Source organism: Heptranchias perlo, chromosome 10 (assembly GCF_035084215.1).
Source record: "Heptranchias perlo isolate sHepPer1 chromosome 10, sHepPer1.hap1, whole genome shotgun sequence".
Classification (NCBI taxonomy): domain Eukaryota; kingdom Metazoa; phylum Chordata; class Chondrichthyes; order Hexanchiformes; family Hexanchidae; genus Heptranchias; species Heptranchias perlo.
This window is the reverse complement of record NC_090334.1, coordinates 4,481,321-4,503,622: the sequence shown is the minus strand read 5'-3', so window position 1 is coordinate 4,503,622 and position 22,302 is coordinate 4,481,321. Positions and strand designations below refer to the sequence as shown.

The 22,302-nt window shown below is 52.1% G+C and overlaps 1 protein-coding gene across 1 annotated transcript in view; it reads right to left on the bottom strand.

Moving 5' to 3' along the window:
- sptbn5 (spectrin, beta, non-erythrocytic 5) overlaps positions 1-22,302 on the bottom strand; it is a 394,215-nt gene that overhangs the window by 327,931 nt on the left and 43,982 nt on the right. The window contains exons 9-17 of the mRNA XM_067991151.1: positions 20,958-21,190; positions 18,642-18,795; positions 16,456-16,644; positions 13,597-13,812; positions 11,852-11,942; positions 10,626-10,756; positions 3,990-4,184; positions 1,670-1,822; positions 347-477 (exon numbers count right to left, since the gene is read on the bottom strand). Of these exons, the coding sequence (XP_067847252.1) occupies positions 347-477; positions 1,670-1,822; positions 3,990-4,184; positions 10,626-10,756; positions 11,852-11,942; positions 13,597-13,812; positions 16,456-16,644; positions 18,642-18,795; positions 20,958-21,190 (1,493 nt within the window). The remainder of the gene's footprint in view (positions 1-346; positions 478-1,669; positions 1,823-3,989; positions 4,185-10,625; positions 10,757-11,851; positions 11,943-13,596; positions 13,813-16,455; positions 16,645-18,641; positions 18,796-20,957; positions 21,191-22,302) is intronic.

The window sequence follows — 22,302 nt, the reverse complement described above, 5'->3', positions numbered from 1 at the left end:
GTACAGAGTTGTACTGACCAGAAGCTGACAGGCTCCATCCCTGGTCTGTGCTGCGTGAGCTGATCTTAGCCAGGGCACCAGTAAGGAGGCTAGAATTGGGCCAAGTGCCCTGGGCGAGGGAGCAGAACTAACTCAGCCAGATTCACTGTCCAGTGACCCCTGGTGAATCTTGTGTGAACGTCTGGAGAGAACAGGCACCCCATCATTCAGTGGTCTGCTGACACTGTCTGTAGCTGACACGTAAAGAACAGTGAGGTAGTAGATCATACCTCGAGCTCATAGAATTGCACAGAAAATGAATGGGAAGCCTGGAGTGCGATGAGGTGCACACTGAGCTCGGGTTTACCTGTTATGAATTTCCTGCTGCTTTGCCCTGATCTCCCGCTGCTTGCTGTGTCTGCTTTTGATAAACTCATCCACCAATTCGTTAATCACATCCAGTCGGCCTTTCCCAGCAGCCAGCTCTGTCAAGAAGTTCTGAAATATAAAACCACCTCAGTCAGTGGTGATGGTTTGGCAGTAACCGGGGGGGGAGGGGGGGTCACAGAGAGAGAGGGAGAGAGAAAGCACATATTGGGTGTTCAGTGCAGTGTGAGTTGGGGGGGGGGTGGTGGTGGTCACAGAGAGAGAGACAGCACATATTGGGTGTTCAGTACAGTGTGAGTTGGGGGGGGTGGTGGTCACAGAGAGAGAGAGACAGCACATATTGGGTGTTCAGTATAGTGTGAGATGGGGGGGTGGTCACAGAGAGAGAGACAGCACATATTGGGTGTTCAGTACAGTGTGAGATGGGGGGGTGGTCACAGAGAGAGAGACAGCACATATTGGGTGTTCAGTACAGTGTGAGATGGGGGGGTGGTCACAGAGAGAGAGACAGCACATATTGGGTGTTCAGTATAGTGTGAGATGGGGGGGTGGTCACAGAGAGAGAGACAGCACATATTGGGTGTTCAGTATAGTGTGAGATGGGGGGGTGGTCACAGAGAGAGAGACAGCACATATTGGGTGTTCAGTATAGTGTGAGATGGGGGGGTGGTCACAGAGAGAGAGACAGCACATATTGGGTGTTCAGTACAGTGTGAGATGGGGGGGGGTCACAGAGAGAGAGAGAGACAGCACATATTGGGTGTTCAGTACAGTGTGAGATGGGGGGGTCACAGAGAGAGAGAGACAGCACATATTGGGTGTTCAGTACAGTGTGAGATGGGGGGGTCACAGAGAGAGAGAGAGACAGCACATATTGGGTGTTCAGTACAGTGTGAGATGGGGGGTCACAGAGAGACAGCACATATTGGGTGTTCGGTACAGTGTGAGATGGGAGGGGCTGGTCACAGAGAGAGAGACAGCACATATTGGGTGTTCAGTACAGTGTGAGATGGGGAGGGTCACAGAGAGAGAGAGAGAGAGCACATATTGGGTGTTCAGTACAGTGTGAGATGGGGAGGGTCACAGAGAGAGAGAGACAGCACATATTGGGTGTTCAGTGCAGTGTGAGATGGGGGGGTCACAGAGAGAGACAGCACATGTTGGGTGTTCAGTACAATGTGAGATGGGGGGGTCAGAGAGAGAGAGAGACAGCACATATTGGGTGTTCAGTACAGTGTGAGTTGGGGGGGTCACAGAGGGAGAGAGACAGCACATGTTGGGTGTTCGGTGCAGTGCAACAAACCTCATATTTCCTCTGCATGACCTCCACATTGTCCGACTTGGGCTCAAATGTTTTGAAACCATTCTCTTTGTCTTTCATCCAGGAGTCGAATTCGTTGCAGGTGTTATAGAACCGGTACAGCTGAATCATTTCCTGTAGGGCTTTCCTTCTGGCCTAGAATGGAGCAGGACAACAGGGAGAAGGAGGTAACTCTGAGAAAGCGCCAAGAAATGACTTTTCATTTGCTTACCGGAATGAATGGAGACCCTGTGTGAGTGACAGTGCAATAGAATGAAGCAGGCAAGCCACCCAATTGCTGGATAAATGGAAATTATTGAAGGAATGCTCGTAGGGAGTTTGCATTTTGAATGGAATAATGAACTGAAAGGAGCCATTTCTCCTGGGATAGGTCAAACTGCCCTTTTGTCTTTGGCAGATGGCTGTATCTGAAGCAAGGCCAGATGTTGTGGGAGGCTCCTCTCCCACACCTGTCTGGAGAAACAGTACAAACCCATTTTGCTCTCCCAGGACTGGCAGGTTTTTAAAAAATTCATTCTTGAGATGTGGGCGTCGCTGGCAAGGCCGGCATTTATTGCCCATCCCTGTTTGCCCTGAGAAGGTGGTGTTTGATAAAACTGAGTGCCAGTTAAGAGTCAACCACATTGGTGTGGGACTGGAGTCACATATAGGTCAGACCAAGTAAGGACGGCAGGTTTCCTTCCCTAAAGGCCCTTTCTTGAACTAGCTGGGTTGTTACCATAATTCGACAGCTTCATGGTCACTTTTACTGATACCGGATTTTTATTTCCAGATTTCATTTCTGAACTGAATTCAAATTCTCAAACTGCCACGGGTAGGGTTTGAACTCACAATCTCTGGATTATTAGTCGAGGCCGCTGGATTACTAATACAGTAATAGAACCACTATACTACCATCCCCCGGTGCACCAGGCCACATTGGTTTCAGTCCTGTGCCACACTGCAGGATTCAAACAAACCCTCACACTGCAGCTCCTGGGATTCTGGCTCCTCTCTCAGAAGCTCCTGGGATTCTGGCTCCTCTCTCAGAAGCTCCTGGGATTCTGGCTCCTCTCTCAGAAGCTCCTGGGATTCTGGCTCCTCTCTCAGAAGCTCCTGGGATTCTGGCTCCTCTCTCAGAAGCTCCTGGGATTCTGGCTCCTCTCTCAGAAGCTCCTGGGATTCTGGCTCCTCTCTCAGAAGCTCCTGGGATTCTGGCTCCTCTCTCAGAAGCTCCTGGGATTCTGGCTCCTCTCTCAGAAGCTCCTGGGATTCTGGCTCCTCTCTCAGAAGCTCCTGGGATTCTGGCTCCTCTCTCAGAAGCTCCTGGGATTCTGGCTCCTCTCTCATATTTACACCAGTAGCCTGCAGGTTCCACACACGGATTCTAATTCTTGTGTAGAACCTTCTTGCCTTGGTTGACAGTTCCCCCTACAGGTGCAGTAGGGGTCTGCAGATCCTGGCATGAGGTATGCAGGATTGAACATCTAGTATACAGCTGTATTAGTATAACTGGTATAGGACATGCACTGGTGTATACCTATCTATTGTACTATCTAGCTGTATAATAGATTGGTATACACCAGTGCATGTCCTGCACCAGTTATTCTAATACAGCTGTATAATAGATAGAAAAAATCTCATTAAAAATGCTTTTTTTTTGGTGATTAGTCCATTTTCAGCTGTATTAATGAAATTGCTCCAGGTTACCACTCTTAAAAACATCAAGGAATAGTTTTTAATGGAAAGAAGAAAAAGAAATGATTACATCCTATTACACTGCCTGATTGCGCTGGGTTATGGAAGATTTTACGCTTATAATCATGCAAATGAAATTTTATCGGAAACTTGAAGTGTAACCTAACCGGCTTAATTTCAAGCATATTTTGGGCACAGTTTCCCAATCACGCCCGAGTGGAAACTCTACCCCTGATGTGAGTCGGTCAGTGGACTCACCTGACATCCATCACTCACTGACACTGGTCTTGCTCTCGGGGCTGAATTTGAACCCACATCACCAAAGATAAAGGGATTAAATCAAGATAAAATGTACTGTGTATTAATTTTGCTGCCCTATGTCAGTCTGCGGCCCAGGGTAAGAGAGCAGGGAGGCCAGGGAGCTGTGCAGATGAAGGGAGGGCTGTCTTGAACTGCCTTTTAGTGGCTGTCCCAGGGCAGCAGTGGCAGTGAAGAGGGACCAGTACCACTCACTCTGTTGCATGCAGTCTTATCGGATCCCACTGAGACCAGGACGGCCTGGGGAGAGAGGGGTGAGACACTATCTGACGGATATACTGGGGAAGATAGGAACGGGTTACTATACCTCAGCCAGCTGGCAGAGGTTGGCGTAAGATGAGTCGAGGATTTTCTGGCTGTTCTCAATGTTCGCTTTGTTGAAGTCCTCGTCGGACCCGGTCTTTGAGGAGAATTGGATCTCGATCGTCCCGCGGCGCATCGAGCGGCTCCTTCGCGGCTTGCTGACCCTCAGGGTCGGAACATCTTCAACGGTACTCCCCACCTGCTCAACACAACAACACAACCACCTCAGATGGGATTCTGACACTTCACACCTCCACTTTATTGCTTGTGCTCTCACCAAGAGGCAACATTGTCTGCATCACAAATGTCTCCGCTCATACTGACTGGTTGACAGCTGATCCCCCTCATCACCACCCCAAGCATCAACTGTTGGGAAAATCTCTGCCTGCCTCACCTACAGTGAGGCTAAAGACACTCACTCCGGAAAAGGAACTCAAAGGGGAGCTTGGTGTTGGGGTAGATAATTAGATAAATAATTGAAACAGAGGAAGCTTCAGGGATAGAGCGGGGCAGTGGGATTAGTATTGGACTGCTTTAGCAAAGAGCCAGCACAGACTCAAAGGGCCGAAAGGCCCCCTTCTGTTCTGTAAACTATTATGATTTGTTGTTTCTGATTGCAGTTGAACAGGAACCGGTTGGAAAATGATACCAATAGGGTGACAGCAGTGCAAGAGGAGGGTAGGGCAATAGGAACCGGGCGCAGGGTGATAGCAACAGGGGAAGTAGAGCACAAGGAACCAGGGTGGTAGGGCAATAGAATTGGGAGGGGGTAGGAAAAAAGGTATAAGGGGGCAGGGCACAAGTTACAAAGGGTTAGGGTGCTAGGTATGGAAGCAGGTAACAAGGAATGGGGGGCACGACACAAGGAATGGGGGGAAGGACACAAGGAACAGTCAGGGTGAGAGGAACAAGGGGGCACGATACAAGGAATGAGGGGGAAGGACACAAGGAATGGGGGGAAGGACACAATGAATGGAGGGACGGACACAAGGAATGGGGGGGAAGGACACAAGGAACAATCAGGGTGAGAGGAACAGGGGGGCACGATACAAGGAATGTGGGGAAGGACACAAGGAATGGGGGTAGGACACAAGGAATGGGGGGACGGACACAAGGAACAGTCAGGGTGAGAGGAATGGGGGGGCACGATACAAGGAATGGAGGGAAGGACACAAGGAATGGGGGTAGGACACGAGGAACAGTCAGGGTGAGAGGAATGGGGGGCACGACACAAGGAATGGGGGGGAAGGACACAAGGAATGGGGGTAGGACACAAGGAATGGGGGGACGGACACAAGGAACAGTCAGGGTGAGAGGAATGGGGGGGCACGATACAAGGAATGGAGGGAAGGACACAAGGAATGGGGGTAGGACACGAGGAACAGTCAGGGTGAGAGGAATGGGGGGCACGACACAAGGAATGGGGGGGAAGGACACAAGGAATGGGGGGAAGGACACAAGGAATGGAGGGAAGGACACAAGGAACAGTCAGGGTGAGAGGAAAGGAGGGCACATCACAAGGAATGGGGGGAAGGACACAAGGAATGGGGGGAAGGACACAAGGAATGGGGGGAAGGACACAAGGAATGGGGGGAAGGACACAAGGAATGGGGGGAAGGACACAAGGAATGGGGGGAAGGACACAAGGAATGGGGGGAAGGACACAAGGAATGGGGGGAAGGACACAAGGAATGGAGGGATGGACACAAGGAATGGGGGGAAGGAAACAAGTAACAGTCAGGGTGAGAGGAACGGGGGGGCACGACACAAGGAATGGGGGGGAAGGACACAAGGAATGGGGGGGAAGGACACAAGGAATGAGGGGGAAGGACACAAGGAATGGGGGAAGGACACAAGGAATGGGGGGGAAGGACACAAGGAATGGGGGGGAAGGACACAAGGAATGGGGGGAAGGACACAAGGAATGGGGGGAAGGACACAAGGAATGGAGGGACGGACACAAGGAATGGGGGGAAGGAAACAAGTAACAGTCAGGGTGAGAGGAACGGGGGGGCACGACACAAGGAATGGGGGGGAAGGACACAAGGAATGGGGGGGAAGGACACAAGGAATGGGGGGAAGGACACAAGGAACAGTCAGGGTGAGAGGAACGGGGGGGCACGATACAAGGAATGGGGAAAGGACACAAGGAATGGGGGAAAGGACACAAGGAATGGGGGGAAGGACACAAGGAACAGTCAGGGTGAGAGGAACGGGGGAGGCACGACACAAGGAATCGGGGGAAAGACACAAGGAATTGGGGGAAAGACACAAGGAAAAAACACGGTGAGAGGAACGGGGGGCACGATACAAGGAATGGGGGGAAAGACACAAGGAATGGGGGGAAAGACACAAGGAATGGGGGGAAAGACACAAGAAATGGGGGGAAAGACACAAGGAATGGGGGGAAAGACACAAGGAATGGGGGGAAAGACACAAGGAATGGGGGGAAAGACACAAGGAATGGGGGGAAAGACACAAGGAATGGGGGAAGGACACAAGGAATGGGGGGAAGGACAGAAGGAATGGGGGGAAGGACAGAAGGAATGGGGGAAGGACACAAGGAATGGGGGAAGGACATAAGGAATGGGGGAAGGACACAAGGAATGGGGGAAGGACACAAGGAATGGGGGAAGGACACAAGGAATGGGGGAAGGACACAAGGAATGGGGGAAGGACACAAGGAATGGGGGAAGGACACAAGGAATGGGGGAAGGACACAAGGAATGGGGGGGAAGGACACAAGGAATGGGGGGGAAGGACACAAGGAACAGTCAGGGTGAGAGGAACGGGGGGCACGACACAAGGAATGGGGGGACGGACACAAGGAATGGGGGAAGGACACAAGGAACAGTCAGGGTGAGAGGGACGGGGAGGCACGATACAAGGAATGGGGGGAAGGACGCAAGGAATGGGGGGAAGGACACAGGGAATGGGAGGAAGGACACAGAGAATGGGAGGAAGGACACAGGGAATGGGAGGAAGGACACAGGGAATGGGAGGAAGGACACAGGGAATGGGAGGAAGGACACAGGGAATGGGAGGAAGGACACAGGGAATGGGAGGAAGGACACAGGGAATGGGAGGAAGGACACAGGGAATGGGAGGAAGGACACAGGGAATGGGAGGAAGGACACAGGGAATGGGAGGAAGGACGCAAGGAATGGGAGGAAGGACACAGGGAATGGGAGGAAGGACACAGGGAATGGGAGGAAGGACACAGGGAATGGGAGGAAGGACACAGGGAATGGGAGGAAGGACACAGGGAATGGGAGGAAGGACACAGGGAATGGGAGGAAGGACGCAAGGAACAGTCAGGGTGAGAAGAACGGGGGGGCACGACACAAGGAATGAGGGGAAGGACACAAGGAACAGGGAGGTGGGCAGGGTGAGAGGAACATAAGAACATAAGAAATAGGAGCAGGAGTAGGCCATACGGTCCCTCGAGCCTGCCCTGCCATTCAATAAGATCATGGCTGATCTTCGACCTCAACTCCACTTTTCCTGTCCGATCCCCATATCCCTCGATTCCCCTAGTGTCCAAAAATGTAACTATCTCAGCCTTGAATATATTCAATGACTCAGCATCCACAGCCCTCTGGGTTAGTGAATTCCAAAGATTCACAACCCTCTGAGTGAAGAAATCTCTCCTCATCTCAGTATTAAATGGCCGACCCCATATCCTGAGACTATGCCCCCTAGTTCTAGACTCCCCAGCCAGGGGAAACAACCTCTCAGCATCTACCCTGTCAAGCCCTCTCAGAATCTTGTATGTTTTAATGAGATCACCTCTCATTCTTCTAAACTCCAGAGAGTATAGGCCCATTCTACTCAATCTCTCCTCATAGGACAACCTTCTCATCCCAGGAATTAATCTAGTGAATCTACGTTGCACCATCTCCAAGGCAAGTATATCCTTACTTAGATAAGGAGACCAAAACTGTACGCAGTACTCCAGGTGAGGTCTCACCAAAGCCCTGTACAACTGTAGTGAGACTTTCTTACTCTTGTACTCCAACCTCCTTGCAATAAAGGCCAACATGCTATTTGCCTTCCTAATTGCTTGCTTAGTTTCTGTGTTTCTTGTACAAAGACACCCAAATTTCTCTGAATTTAATAGTTTCTCACCAATTAAAAAATATTCTGTTTTTCTATTCTTTTTACCAAGGTGAATAACCTCACATTTCCCCACATTATACTCCATCTGCCATCTTCTTGCCCACTCACTTAACCTGTCTAAATCCCTTTGCAGACTCTGTGTCCTCCTCACAGCTTACTTTCCCACCTAGCTTTGTATCGTCAGCAAACTTGGATACATTACACTCGGTCCCTTCATCTAAGTCATTAATATAGATTGTAAATAGCTGAGGCCCAAGCACTGATCCTTGCAGCACCCCACTAGTTACAGCCTGCCAACCTGAAAATGACCCGTATAGCCCTACTCTCTGTTTTCTGTCTGTTAACCAATCCTCTGTCCATGCTAATATATTACCCCGAACCCCATGAGCCCTTATCTTGCGTAACAACCTTTTATGTGGCACCTTATCGAATGCCTTTTGAAAATCCAAATGTACTCCATCCACTGGTTCCCGTTTATCTACCCTGCTAGTTACATCCTCAAAAACCTCTAATAAATTTGTCAAACACTATTTCCCTTTCATAAAACCATGCTGACTCTGCCTAATCATATTATGATTTTCTAAGTGCCCTGTTATCACTTCCTTGAATAATAGATTCCAGCATTTTCCTGACAACTGATATCAGGCTGACTGGCTTCTAGTTGCTTGTTTTCTCTCTCCCTCCTTTCTCTAATAGCAATGTTACATTTGCTACCTTCCAATCCTTTGGGACTGTTCTAGAATCTAGGGAATTTTGGAAGATCATAACCAATGCATGAAGGGTCTGGGTGAGAGGAATGGGGGACAGGGTGAGAGGTATGGGGGAGGGCGGAGTGAAAAGAACAGGGGGCGGGTGAGAGGAACGGGGGGACTGGGTGAGAGGAACGAGGGGGCTGGGTGAGAGGAACGAGGGGGCTGGGTGAGAGGTACGAGGAGGGTGGAGTGAAAAGAACAGGGGGCGGGTGAGAGGAACGGGGGGGCTGGGTGAGAGGAACGAGGGGGCAGGGTGAGAGGAACGAGGGGGCAGGGTGAGAGGAACGAGGGGGCAGGGTGAGAGGAACGAGGGGGCTGGGTGAGAGGTACGAGGAGGGTGGAGTGAAAAGAACAGGGGGCGGGTGAGAGGAACGGGGGGGCTGGGTGAGAGGAACGAGGGGGCAGGGTGAGAGGAACGAGGGGGCAGGGTGAGAGGAACGAGGGGGCTGGGTGAGAGGAACGAGGGGGCTGGGTGAGAGGAACGAGGGGGCTGGGTGAGAGGAACGAGGGGGCAGGGTGAGAGGAACGAGGGGGCTGGGTGAGAGGAACGAGGGGGCTGGGTGAGAGGAACGAGGGGGCAGGGTGAGAGGAACGAGGGGGCTGGGTGAGAGGAACGAGGGGGCTGGGTGAGAGGAACGAGGGGGCTGGGTGAGAGGAACGAGGGGGCTGGGTGAGAGGAACGAGGGGGCTGTGTGAGAGGAACGAGGGGGCTGGGTGAGAGGAACGAGGGGGCTGGGTGAGAGGAACGAGGGGGCTGGGTGAGAGGAACGAGGGGGCTGGGTGAGAGGAACGAGGGGGCTGGGTGAGAGGAACGAGGGGGCTGGGTGAGAGGAACGAGGGGGCTGGGTGAGAGGAACGAGGGGGCTGGGTGAGAGGAACGAGGGGGCTGGGTGAGAGGAACGAGGGGGCTGGGTGAGAGGAACGAGGGGGCTGGGTGAGAGGAACGAGGGGGCTCGGTGAGAGGTATGGGGGAGGGCAGAGTGAAAAGAACAGGGGGCGGGTGAGAGGAACGAGGGGGCTGGGTGAGAGGAACGAGGGGGCTGGGTGAGAGGAACGAGGGGGCTGGGTGAGAGGAACGAGGGGGCAGGGTGAGAGGAACGAGGGGGCAGGGTGAGAGGAACGAGGGGGCTGGGTGAGAGGAACGAGGGGGCTGGGTGAGAGGAACGAGGGGGCTGGGTGAGAGGAACGAGGGGGCAGGGTGAGAGGAACGAGGGGGCTGGGTGAGAGGAACGAGGGGGCTGGGTGAGAGGAACGAGGGGGCTGGGTGAGAGGAACGAGGGGGCAGGGTGAGAGGAACGAGGGAGCTGGGTGAGAGGAACGAGGGGGGGCAGGGTGAGAGGAACGAGGTGGGGCAGGGTGAGAGGAACGAGGGGGGGCAGGGTGAGAGGAACGAGGGGGGGCAGGGTGAGAGGAACGAGGGGGGGCAGGGTGAGAGGAACGAGGGGGGGCAGGGTGAGAGGAACGAGGGGGGGCAGGGTGAGAGGAACGAGGGGGGGCAGGGTGAGAGGAACGAAGGGGGGGCAGGGTGAGAGGAACGAGGGGGGGCAGGGTGAGAGGAACGAGGGGGGGCAGGGTGAGAGGAACGAGGGGGGGCAGGGTGAGAGGAACGAGGGGGGGCAGGGTGAGAGGAACGAGGGGGGGCAGGGTGAGAGGAACGAGGGGTGGCAGGGTGAGAGGAACGGGGGGGCAGGGCGAGAGGAACGGGGGGGCAGGGTGAGAGGAACGGGGGGGCAGGGTGAGAGTAACGGTGTTGTGTGTGAGTTACTCACCGTTGGCTCGATCTCAGTGCCGTATGTCCCAGGCACTGATTTCACCTTCCCCTGGATGATCAGTGGCTGCCAGCTGTCTCGGGCCTTTCTGTTCTCCAAGATATTGACATTGTTGCTGGGAAAGGTCTTCCCTGTTGTGAACACACAAGTTAGGAAAGTGTTACGCTCACTGGATTACATGGACGCTGCGCTCACCCTCTCCCATTTGATCTTGCAGCAGCCTCCCTCTGGTACCACACCCCATTGAGCATTCTTACCATGTCAGTGGGACTGAGAGAGTCGGCAGGGTATTTGGTCATGGAGAGCATCACAGCTTGACACCATTACAACACAGCACCATACGGTGACACCATTACAACACAGCACCATACGGTGACACCATTACAACACAGCACCACACTGTGACACCATTACAACACAGCACCACACTGTGACACCATTACAACACAGCACCACACTGTGACACCATTACAACACAGCACCACACTGTGACACCATTACAACACAGCACCACACGGTGACACCATTACAACACAGCACCATACGGTGACACCATTACAACACAGCACCATATGGTGACACCATTACAACACAGCACCATACGGTGACACCATTACAACAAAGCTCTGCACGGTGACACCATTAGAACACAACACAGCACTGTACAGTGATACCATTACAACACAGCAACACACAGTGAGACTATTACAACACAGTATCACATGGTGACACCATTACATCACAGCATCACATGGTGACACCATTCCAACACAGCACCGCACTGACACCATTACAACACAGCACCACACTGTGACACCATTACAACACAGCATCACACGATGACATAATTCCAACACAGCACCGCACGGTGATACCATTACAACACAGCACCGCACGGTGATACCATTACAACACAGCACCGTACGGTGATACCATTACAACACAGCACCGCACGGTGATACCATTACAACACAGCACCGCACGGTGATACCATTACAACACAGCACCGCACGGTGATGCCATTACAACACAGCACCGCACGGTGATGCCATTACAACACAGCACTGCACGGTGATACCATTACAACACAGCACTGCACACAGGTACCATTACATCATAAGACCATGACTAGATCTTAGGCCTGTGATGGTCAGCGTTTCATCTTTTAGGAATTCTAATCCAGACTTGTGGCATCTGCATTTCTGCTATCACTTGCGCCTTCTCACCTTGTGCACAGACTCCCCTCTGGATCCCCATTCCTCCTCCTTCTTCATCCGATGAGCAGCTCTCAGACACTTCCTTCTCTTGGGGCTCTACCTGCAAACAAGATGCAGCATTTCTTACCAGTTCCCAGGCTCACTCCATCATAGGAAGTTCCAAGGGCTGCTTTCTGACAAAAGCCCTGAACAGAATCCAAGCCCACAGCCAATCCTGCCTCACTTCTCTTGTCCCTATTTGGGCTGAAGTGCTGGACCAGTAGGCACACTCTCCATGGGGTCGTGGTCAGCACTGCTCTGTGACCAACCAGAGGGAGGTACTACGTGAGCAGAATGGAATGACCACCATAGAATTCCATTCCCTCATTTCCCGTGGAGCACCTGACCTCACGTGTGGCATTTCAGAGCGCTGCTAATACTGGGGTCAAGTATGAAGACCCCAAAACACTCCCAGGGCAGGTACAGCACGGGTTAGATACAGAGTAAAGCTCCCTCTACACTGTCCCATCAAACACTCCCAGGGCAGGTACAGCATGGGTAAGATACAGAGTAAAGCTCCCTCTACACTGTCCCATCAAACACTCCCAGAGCAGGTACAGCACGGGTTAGATACAGAGTAAAACTCCCTCTACACTGTCCCATCAAACACTCCCAGGGCAGGTACAGCACGGGTTAGATACAGAGTAAAGCTCCCTCTACACTGTCCCATCAAACACTTCCAGGGCTGGTACAGCACGGGTTAGATACAGAGTAAAGCTCCCTGTACACTGTCCCATCAAACACTCCCAGGGCAGTTACAGCATGGGTTAGATACAGTGTAAAGCTCCCTCTACACTGTCCCATCAAACACTCCCAGGGCAGGTACAGCACGGGTTAGATACAGAGTAAAGCTCCCTCTACACTGTCCCATCAAACACACCCAGGGAAGGTACAGCACGGGTTAGATACAGAGTAAAGCTCCCTCTACACTGTCCCATCAAACACTCCCTGGGCAGGTACAGCACGGGTTAGATACAGAGTAAAGCTCCCTCTACACTGTCCCATCAAACACTCCCAGGGCAGGTACAGCACGGGTTAGATACAGAGTAAAGCTCCCTCTACACTGTCCCATCAAACACTCCCAGGGCAGATACAGCACGGGTTAGATACAGAGTAAAGCTCCCTGTACACTGTCCCATCAAACACTCCCAGGGCAGTTACAGCACGGGTTAGATACAGAGTAAAGCTCCCTCCAGATTGTCCCATCAAACGCTCCCAGGGCAGGTATGGCACGGGTTAGATACAGAGAAAAGCTCCCTTTACGCTGTTGCTGAGTGAGTTGGACTCCATTCCCACTTTCTCAAGATTGTTGCGGTGTTGTGTTTTTGCTCGTGTTCCTTCAACACACACAAACACACAGACACACACGCACACAGACACATGCACACGCATACAGACATGCACGCACACAGACACACATACACAGACAAACACGCGCACAGACATAGACACACACACGCACACACACACACACTCGTATGAAAATGACAGACAGGAAAAGATCGGCTGGTCCATCAAGCCTACCCCACATTCATGATGGACTAGGCACTCCCCTCACCACCACCCCCCAACCCCATGTAGATGTACAGCCATGTAATCTCTTGGGAGACGCAAAAAGAACAGGGGAAAACCCAGGACCAATAAGGGAAAAAATACTCTGGAAAATTCCTGTCCAACCCCCTTAGGCAATCGGCACACAGAGTGGGAGTGAGTACCTGACACACTGTTAAAGGAACTTGCTGCGCTGCCGCTGTCGCCTGGTCCCCGAGTCTCTTCATTTCACCGGAATACGCTGCGATTTCTTTCTCTAAGCGCACATGACGCTGCAGGAGGGTGTCAGCGCTGGCCTCATCCTTTCCATAATCCTTGCTGTTCAGAAGAGGCTGTTTCTCAAGCAGCCAGGAATGGGCCTCGTTGATATCTGTGAAATACTGAGGACAACACAGAGGAACCTGGTCATTCAGATACAATACCACCTTCCATTTATATCACACCTATCACAGCACAAATCTCAAGGGACACAATGAATTACTTTTGAGGTGTAATGACTGTTAATTATAAAATGAACACTAACACCAGCAAGATCCCATGGACATCTATTCTGTCTTTAGGTATTGGTTGAGGGATAAATATCGTCCAGGAGACTGGAAGAACTCCCCTACTCTTCTTCAAAATAGTTCCATGGGATCTTTTACATCCACCTGAGAGGGCAGACGGGGCCTCAGTTTAACGTTTCATCCAAAAGATGGTACCTTCAACAGTGCTCATGTCTTTTAAATTTGAGCTAGACCGTTCAGGAGTGAAATCAGGAAGCACTTTTTCACACAAAGTAAAAATCTGGAACTCTCTTCCCCCAAATGGCTGTTGAGGCTGGGGACCAGTTGGATCTTTCAAGACTGAGATAGTTAGATTTCTGATAGGTGAGGATATTAAAGGACATAGAGCAAAGCGGGTAAATGGAGTTAAGATGCAGATCAGCCATGATCTGATTGAATGGCGGAGCAGGCTCATGGGGCTGAATGGCTTCTCCCGGTTCCTATGTTCCATGCACACGCACTTTCCAGCAGAGGTCACTGGGCAGGAGCAGTAACCTTGCTAAAGTTTTACCACTGTAGCACACCCACTGCCCCTTGGACTGAGACTCAGCGTAGATCAGGGACCTAAGCCGACACCTTCCTGCTCTGTATTTTACGATGCTTTTCCCAGCTCAGCCATTGAGAGGAGCACTTTTGGTTTAATAGATCCAGGTCAGGAAAATTTGCACTGCAGCAAATACAGGTGTGCGGTCATGTGAACCTGCTGCAGTGCATAGCATGGCTGCTACACAGCAGGAGCTGGAGTCGACTACAACCTCTCACTGCACTCACTCGCGTGTATTAATCACTGCAGTACTTGATTGTTGCCATTAGATGATTTGTGCAGTATATGTTTTCCCTTTAGTATTTCTTGAGTGCATAAATTAATTGCGCACACGTTAGTTACACGTGGACAAGTTAGTTCCACGCAGACAAGTTCGTTACATGGCGAAAGCAACGGGAAACTACCTCAACTTTGAGACCTGAGTTAGGACTTGCCCTAGGGCAGAACTCAACAGATGGAAAGACTTAGATGTACATACTGGTTCAAGAGGGGAGTTAGCATGTTGTGTAGTCCATGCCCAGGGCCATCTGTGCCCAGGGCCGCCCGTGCCCAGGGCAGTCTAGCAAAAAGGGGGTACAACGTATAGAGTTCCATGTATAAATAGAGAGATCAAAACTAAACTGAAATGTAAAAAAGTGAGATGAATGATTAAATTGGAGCTACCAATATTAAAGATAATCCTGAGGAATACTGAAAGTGCAGAGAGGAGGGGAAAGGGGAGATTAGAAGGATGAAAAGCCACAGATAATGTAAAAGGAAATAGTGAGAGCTTTTATTAGGATCTAAAAAGTAGAAGAATAGCTAAAGAGAGGGAGGGATACTCGGGGATGAAGGAGGAATCTAGTTCTAGAGGATGAAGGTATGGCAGAGATATTATATTAATATTTTGCATTTTTTTAACAAATTATGCAGGAAGTGAGACTGTTTGTGAACTAGAGGAGGATGTGGAGCATCTCTTAGAGAAAAGGAATTGCAATGGCCGCACTCTGGGCTGTTGAAAGATGTCAGGGAGGAGAGAGCAGAGGCTCTGGCCATGATTTTTCAGTACTCCATAAATATGCAAATCACACTGTGGGACTGGAGAGTACCTGATGTAATATTTCTGTTCAAGAAGAGAGAGAAGGATAAACTGGGTAACTACAGACCAGTTAATCTAACACCAGTTGTGGACAAACTCATAGAATCCATAATTCGAGATAAAATTAGTGAATGTTTAGAAATGAGGGGGTTAATCAAGGACAGTCAGCACGGATTTGTTAAAGACAAGTTTGGTTTGACCAAATTAATAGATTTTTTTTGAAGAAGTGACTGATTGGATCGGTAAAGGGAATGCATGGATGTGGTGTCGATGGATTTGGGGTTTGATGAGGTGTCTCACAGGAGAACTGTTACAAAAATGCAGGCTTATGATTCAAGAGGAGATGTAGGGATTGCTACCCAAAGAATCCTGCTGTGAATTAAATGTGTTGGCGCGGGTGAGAACTGCTGGGCTTTGACACCACCCCCCCCCCCACCAGGAGGCCAAAAGCTTGGTCAAAGAGGTAGGTTTTAAGGAGCGTCTTAAAGGAGGAGAGAGAGGTAGAGAGGTGGAGAGGTTTAGGGAGGGAATTCCAGAGCTTAGGGCCCAGGCAGCTGAAGGCACGGCTGCCAACGGTGGAGCAATTAAAATCAGGAATGTGCAAGAGGCCAGAATTGGAGGAGCGCAGAGATGTATGGAGGGGTGTAGGGCTGGAGGAGGTTAAAGTGATGGGGAGGGGCGAGGCCATGGAGGGAATTGAAAACAAGGATGAGAATTTTAAAATCGAGGCGTAGCCAGACTGGAAGCCAATATAGGTTCAACTATATAAATTGAGGATATTCATGCACTTGTCACTGATTATGAGTCAGAAGGTTTGCCAACAACCTGGCTTCACCTCCCCGACCAACAATCTCACCTGCTTTATAGCCAGTGCTGCCTGGAGCCGTGAACGCCTGTTTGACACCTCGTCCTTTAACTGCTGCCACTGTTTCTGGAGGGTCACGACCCATTTCTTCACCTCTCTCTCGCTGCTCAGGATCCGCTGGCCCTTCCTCACCACTGAGTAACAGATGGACTGGTGGGAGTTACACTCATCCTCCAGGGCCTAGAAGGAGCAATACAATTATATCAGCACTGGAAGACGGAGTCCGCAGGCTCCTACTGCATTGGACTGGCTCCAGGATCACATCTATCACACCCACTCCACGCTCTGAGACACTGGCTCCAGAATCACATCTATCACACCCACCCCACGCTCTGAGACACTGGCTCCAGAATCACATCTATCACACCCACTCCACGCTCTGAGACACTGGCTCCAGAATCACATCTATCACACCCACTCCACGCTCTGAGACACTGGCTCCAGAATCACATCTATCACACCCACCCCACGCTCTGAGACACTGGCTCCAGAATCACATCTATCACACCCACTCCACGCTCTGAGACACTGGCTCCAGGATCACATCTATCACACCCACCCCACGCTCTGAGACACTGGCTCCAGGATCACATCTATCACACCCACTCCACGCTCTGAGACACTGGCTCCAGAATCACATCTATCACACCCACCCCACGCTCTGAGACACTGGCTCCAGAATCACATCTATCACACCCACCCCACGCTCTGAGACACTGGCTCCAGGATCACATCTATCACACCCACCCCACACTCTGGGACACTGGCTCCAGAATCACATCCATCACACCCACCCCACACTCTGAGACACTGGCTCCAGGATCACATCTATCACACCCACTCCACGCTCTGAGACACTGGCTCCAGAATCACATCTATCACACCCACCCCACGCTCTGAGACACTGGCTCCAGGATCACATCTATCACACCCACTCCACGCTCTGAGACACTGGCTCCAGGATCACATCTATCACACCCACTCCACGCTCTGAGACACTGGCTCCAGAATCACATCTATCACACCCACTCCACGCTCTGAGACACTGGCTCCAGAATCACATCTATCACACCCACCCCACGCTCTGAGACACTGGCTCCAGGATCACATCTATCACACCCACTCCACGCTCTGAGACACTGGCTCCAGGATCACATCTATCACACCCACTCCACGCTCTGAGACACTGGCTCCAGGATCACATCTATCACACCCACCCCACGCTCTGAGACACTGGCTCCAGAATCACATCTATCACACCCACCCCACACTCTGGGACACTGGCTCCAGGATCACATCTATCACACCCACCCCACACTCTGGGACACTGGCTCCAGAATCACATCCATCACACCCACCCCACACTCTGAGACACTGGCTCCAGGATCACATCTATCACACCCACTCCACGCTCTGAGACACTGGCTCCAGAATCACATCTATCACACCCACCCCACACTCTGAGGCACTGGCTCCAGGATCACATCTATCACACCCACCCCACACTCTGGGACACTGGCTCCAGAATCACATCTATCACACCCACCCCACACTCTGAGACACTGGCTCCAGGATCACATCTATCACACCCACCCCACACTCTGGGACACTGGCTCCAGAATCACATCCATCACACCCACCCCACACTCTGGGACACTGGCTCCAGAATCACATCTATCACACCCATCCCACACTCTGGGACACTGGCTCCAGAATCACATCTATCACACCCACCCCACACTCTGGGACACTGGCTCCAGAATCACATCTATCACACCCACCCCACACTCTGGGACACTGGCTCCAGGATCACATCTATTACACCCACCCCACACTCTGGGACACTGGCTCCAGAATCACATCTATCACACCCACCCCACACTCTGGGACACTGGCTCCAGGATCACATCTATTACACTCACTACACCCTCTGGTACACTGGCTCCAGTATCACATCTATCACACTCAGCCCACACTCTGGGACACTGGCTCCAGGATCGTGAGCAACAGAGCTCAGATTAGGAACTCAGTATAGCGGGGAGTATCTGCGGGTCAGATGCCCGCGGAGGGGTCAGATGCCCGCAGTGGGGTCAGCTCTCCGCGTTGGGTACAGATGCCCGCATTGGGTACAGATGCCCGCATTGGGTACAGATGCCCCTGGTGGAGTCAGCAGTTACCTTATGTTTTTGGATCGACACTGCAATCTGGGTGATGTCTCGCCCTAACGTGGCTGTCCGCACCAACTGCCACCTCTCGTAGATCCATGATTCCTCTTCCTCACAGTCTCGGAAAAACTCAAACAATCTCTGCCGCTGCTCCAGTTTGGAATGTCTGTTTTAGCAAGAAAAAAACAGTCAGGTCCCAGTAACTGTGGGTCTCGGTAACTGTGGGTCTCGGTAACTATGGGCCCCGGTAACTATGGGCCCCGGTAACAGGGTGCCTGGGTAACTGTGGGTCCCGGTACCTGTGGGTCCCAGTAACAGGGCGCCTGGGTAACTGTGGGTCCCAGTAACTGTGGGTCCCAGTAACAGGGCGCCTGGGTAACTGTGGGTCCCAGTAACAGGGCGCCTGGGTAACTGTGGGTCCCAGTAACAGGGCGCCTGGGTAACTGTGGGTCCAAGTAACAGGGCGCCTGGGTAACTGTGGGTCCAAGTAACAGGGCGCCTGGGTAACTGTGGGTCCCAGTAACAGGGCGCCTGGGTACCTGTGGGTCCCATTAACAGGGCGCCTGGGTAACTGTGGGTCCCAGTAACAGGGCGCCTGGGTACCTGTGGGTCCCAGTAACAGGGCGCCTGGGTAACTGTGGGTCCCAGTAACAGGGCGCCTGGGTAACTGTGGGTCCCAGTAACAGGGCGCCTGGGTACCTGTGGGTCCCAGTAACAGGGCGCCTGGGTAACTGTGGGTCCCAGTAACAGGGCGCCTGGGTAACTGTGGGTCCCAGTAACAGGGCGCCTGGGTAACTGTGGGTCCCAGTAACAGGGCGCCTGGGTAACTGTGGGTCCCAGTAACAGGGCACCTGGGTAACTGTGGGTCCCAGTAACAGGGCGCCTGGGTAACTGTGGGTCCCAGTAACAGGGCGCCTGGGTAACTGTGGGTCCAAGTAACAGGGCGCCTGGGTAACTGTGGGTCCCAGTAACAGGGCGCCTGGGTAACTGTGGGTCCCAGTAACAGGGCGCCTGGGTAACTGTGGGTCCCGGTAACTGTGGGTCCAAGTAACAGGGCGCCTGGGTAACTGTGGGTCCAAGTAACAGGGCGCCTGGGTAACTGTGGGCCCCGGTAACTGTGGGTCCCAGTAACAGGGCGCCTGGGTAACTGTGGGTCCAAGTAACAGGGCGCCTGGGTAACTGTGGGTCCAAGTAACAGGGCGCCTGGGTAACTGTGGGTCCCGGTACCTGTGGGTCCAAGTAACAGGGCGCCTGGGTAACTGTGGGTCCAAGTAACAGGGCGCCTGGGTAACTGTGGGTCCCAGTAACAGGGCGCCTGGGTAACTGTGGGCCCCGGTAACTGTGGGTCCCAGTAACAGGGCGCCTGGGTAACTGTGGGCCCCGGTAACTGTGGGTCCCAGTAACAGGGCGCCTGGGTAACTGTGGGCCCCGGTAACTGTGGGTCCCAGTAACTGTGGGCCCCAGTAACAGGGCGCCTGGGTAACTGTGGGCCCCGGTAACTGTGGGTCCCAGTAACTGTGGGTCCCAGTAACAGCGTGCCTGGGTAACTGTGGGTCCCGGTACCTGTGGGTCCCAGTAACAGCGCACTTGGGTAACTGTGGGTCCCAGTAACTGTGAGTCCCAGTAACAGCGCGCCTGGGTAACTGTGGGTCCCAGTAACTGTGGGTCCCAGTAACAGCGCGCCCGGGTAACTGTGGGTCCCAGTAACAGCGCGCCCGGGTAACTGTGGGTCCCAGTAACAGCGCGCCTGGGTAACCGTGGGTCCCAGTAACAGCGCGCCCGGGTAACTGTGGGTCCCAGTAACAGCGCGCCCGGGTAACTGTGGGTCCCAGTAACAGCGCGCCCGGGTAACTGTGGGTCCCAGTAACAGCGCGCCCGGGTAACTGTGGGTCCCAGTAACAGCGCGCCCGGGTAACTGTGGGTCCCAGTAACAGCGCGCCTGGGTAACCGTGGGTCCCGGTACCTGTGGGTCCCAGTACCTGGGCGCCTGGGTAACCGTGGATCCGGTAACCATGGGCCCCGGGTAACTGTGGGGTAGATGCAGAGTAAAACTCCCTCTACTCTGTCCTAACAATGCACCTCAGCCCAACCTTAGAACGGTCCCCTTCTGCAGCAGCATGACTTTTTCCATTCCTTACACCAGTCATACTGCGGCCTCGAAGGGAGACCTTCAATTTAGTGTCAAATTAGGGGCGGTTGTTTTCTCCGAACTGGGTTGAGACAGCCAAACTCATTTCATGTAGGTCCCAGGAAGCCAAGGAGGCTTGTATTGCATCAGCCAATTAACCAACTGACATTTGTAGCATTTTGCAATGGGCGGTATCTGACCTGGCTTTGCTGAGATCCAGAAGGTCGCTGTAAAGGTCGTTGAGTGCCCTGAGTTTGCCCTGGACCATGTTGGTCTTCAGCTCGCTGCTTCTCCTGAGATTGTCAGCTCTCTGGTTGATGTGTTTCAGCGTTTCTCCATGAGATGTGATCTGAGAGTCGATCAGGTTGTGCTTCTGCACCATGTCCACCACATCAAACAGGTGCTTGCCATAATCACCTGAACTTATCACTGACTGCAGGGAGGGCAGAGAAACGATATCTGAAACATGGCAGTTTGTTGGATCACCATAACTGTTCTAACACTTTTACTGTTGTGTCTTTGATAGAACTGAAGCCCTCCTATTTTAAATTACTTTTCTCCCCTTTGCCTAACGTCTATCTGGACAACAGACCAACTGCAGACCAGCAGGTGACTCAGGCCGTACCGCACCAAGCATCATTGAGCCGCTGACACCAAATAAATGTTTTCTGTCAGTTTTTGCAAATGATGTTGGAAGTGGGTATGTTGGTGTACTAGAGAAGATTGTGGGACAACTGTTGAAGGTGGCAAACCCGCATAAACAAAACTTACCGTTTCCGACGCAATCACATGGTGATTGCTGATAATTAATGCGTTCTCCCGGTTTTACCAGGCATGAATCAGAAGCGGTGGGCAAGCCTCCCAGGTAAGTTAAAAATCGTTATAATCACGTAATCTGTCACAAGTAAAGTGCTTTAAGTACCTCAATACTTAACTGTCATCCCGCCGGCTTTAATTGCCGGCGGGATTTCCGGTTTCGGGTCGCCTGCGGGCACACAGGTGCGACCTTAGAAAACTTGGAAGTCGGTGGGACGGAGCCAGCTTCCGAACCCGAACGGGATTGTCGTGATTTTCAGAGCCCCCCGCCCCCAACGCACCCGCAATTTCCCCGTAAAATTGAGCCCTTAGAATCCATAATTTGAGATAAAAATAGAGAGCGTTTAGAAATGAGGGGGCTAATCAAGGATGGTCAGCACGGATTTGTTAAAGACAAATCATGTTTGACAAATTTAATAGAGTTTTTTTTGAAGAAGTGACTGGTGGGATGATTAAGGAAATGTAGATGTGGTATATATGGGATTTTCAGAAGGTATTTGATGAGGTGTCTCACAGGGGACCTGTTACAAAAGTGCAGGCTTAAGATACAAGAGGAGATGTCAAAAGTTGAATAATTCTCATAACTTGGGAGTATGTGTGCAAGGAAAGGTTTATATGTGCAGTTGGACATTCACAGAGTGTGTCCACCAACCTCAGATAATCAACTATCCAGGAAGGCAGAAATTCATAGGAACAGGAATAGGCCATTCAGCCCCTCGAGCCTGTTCT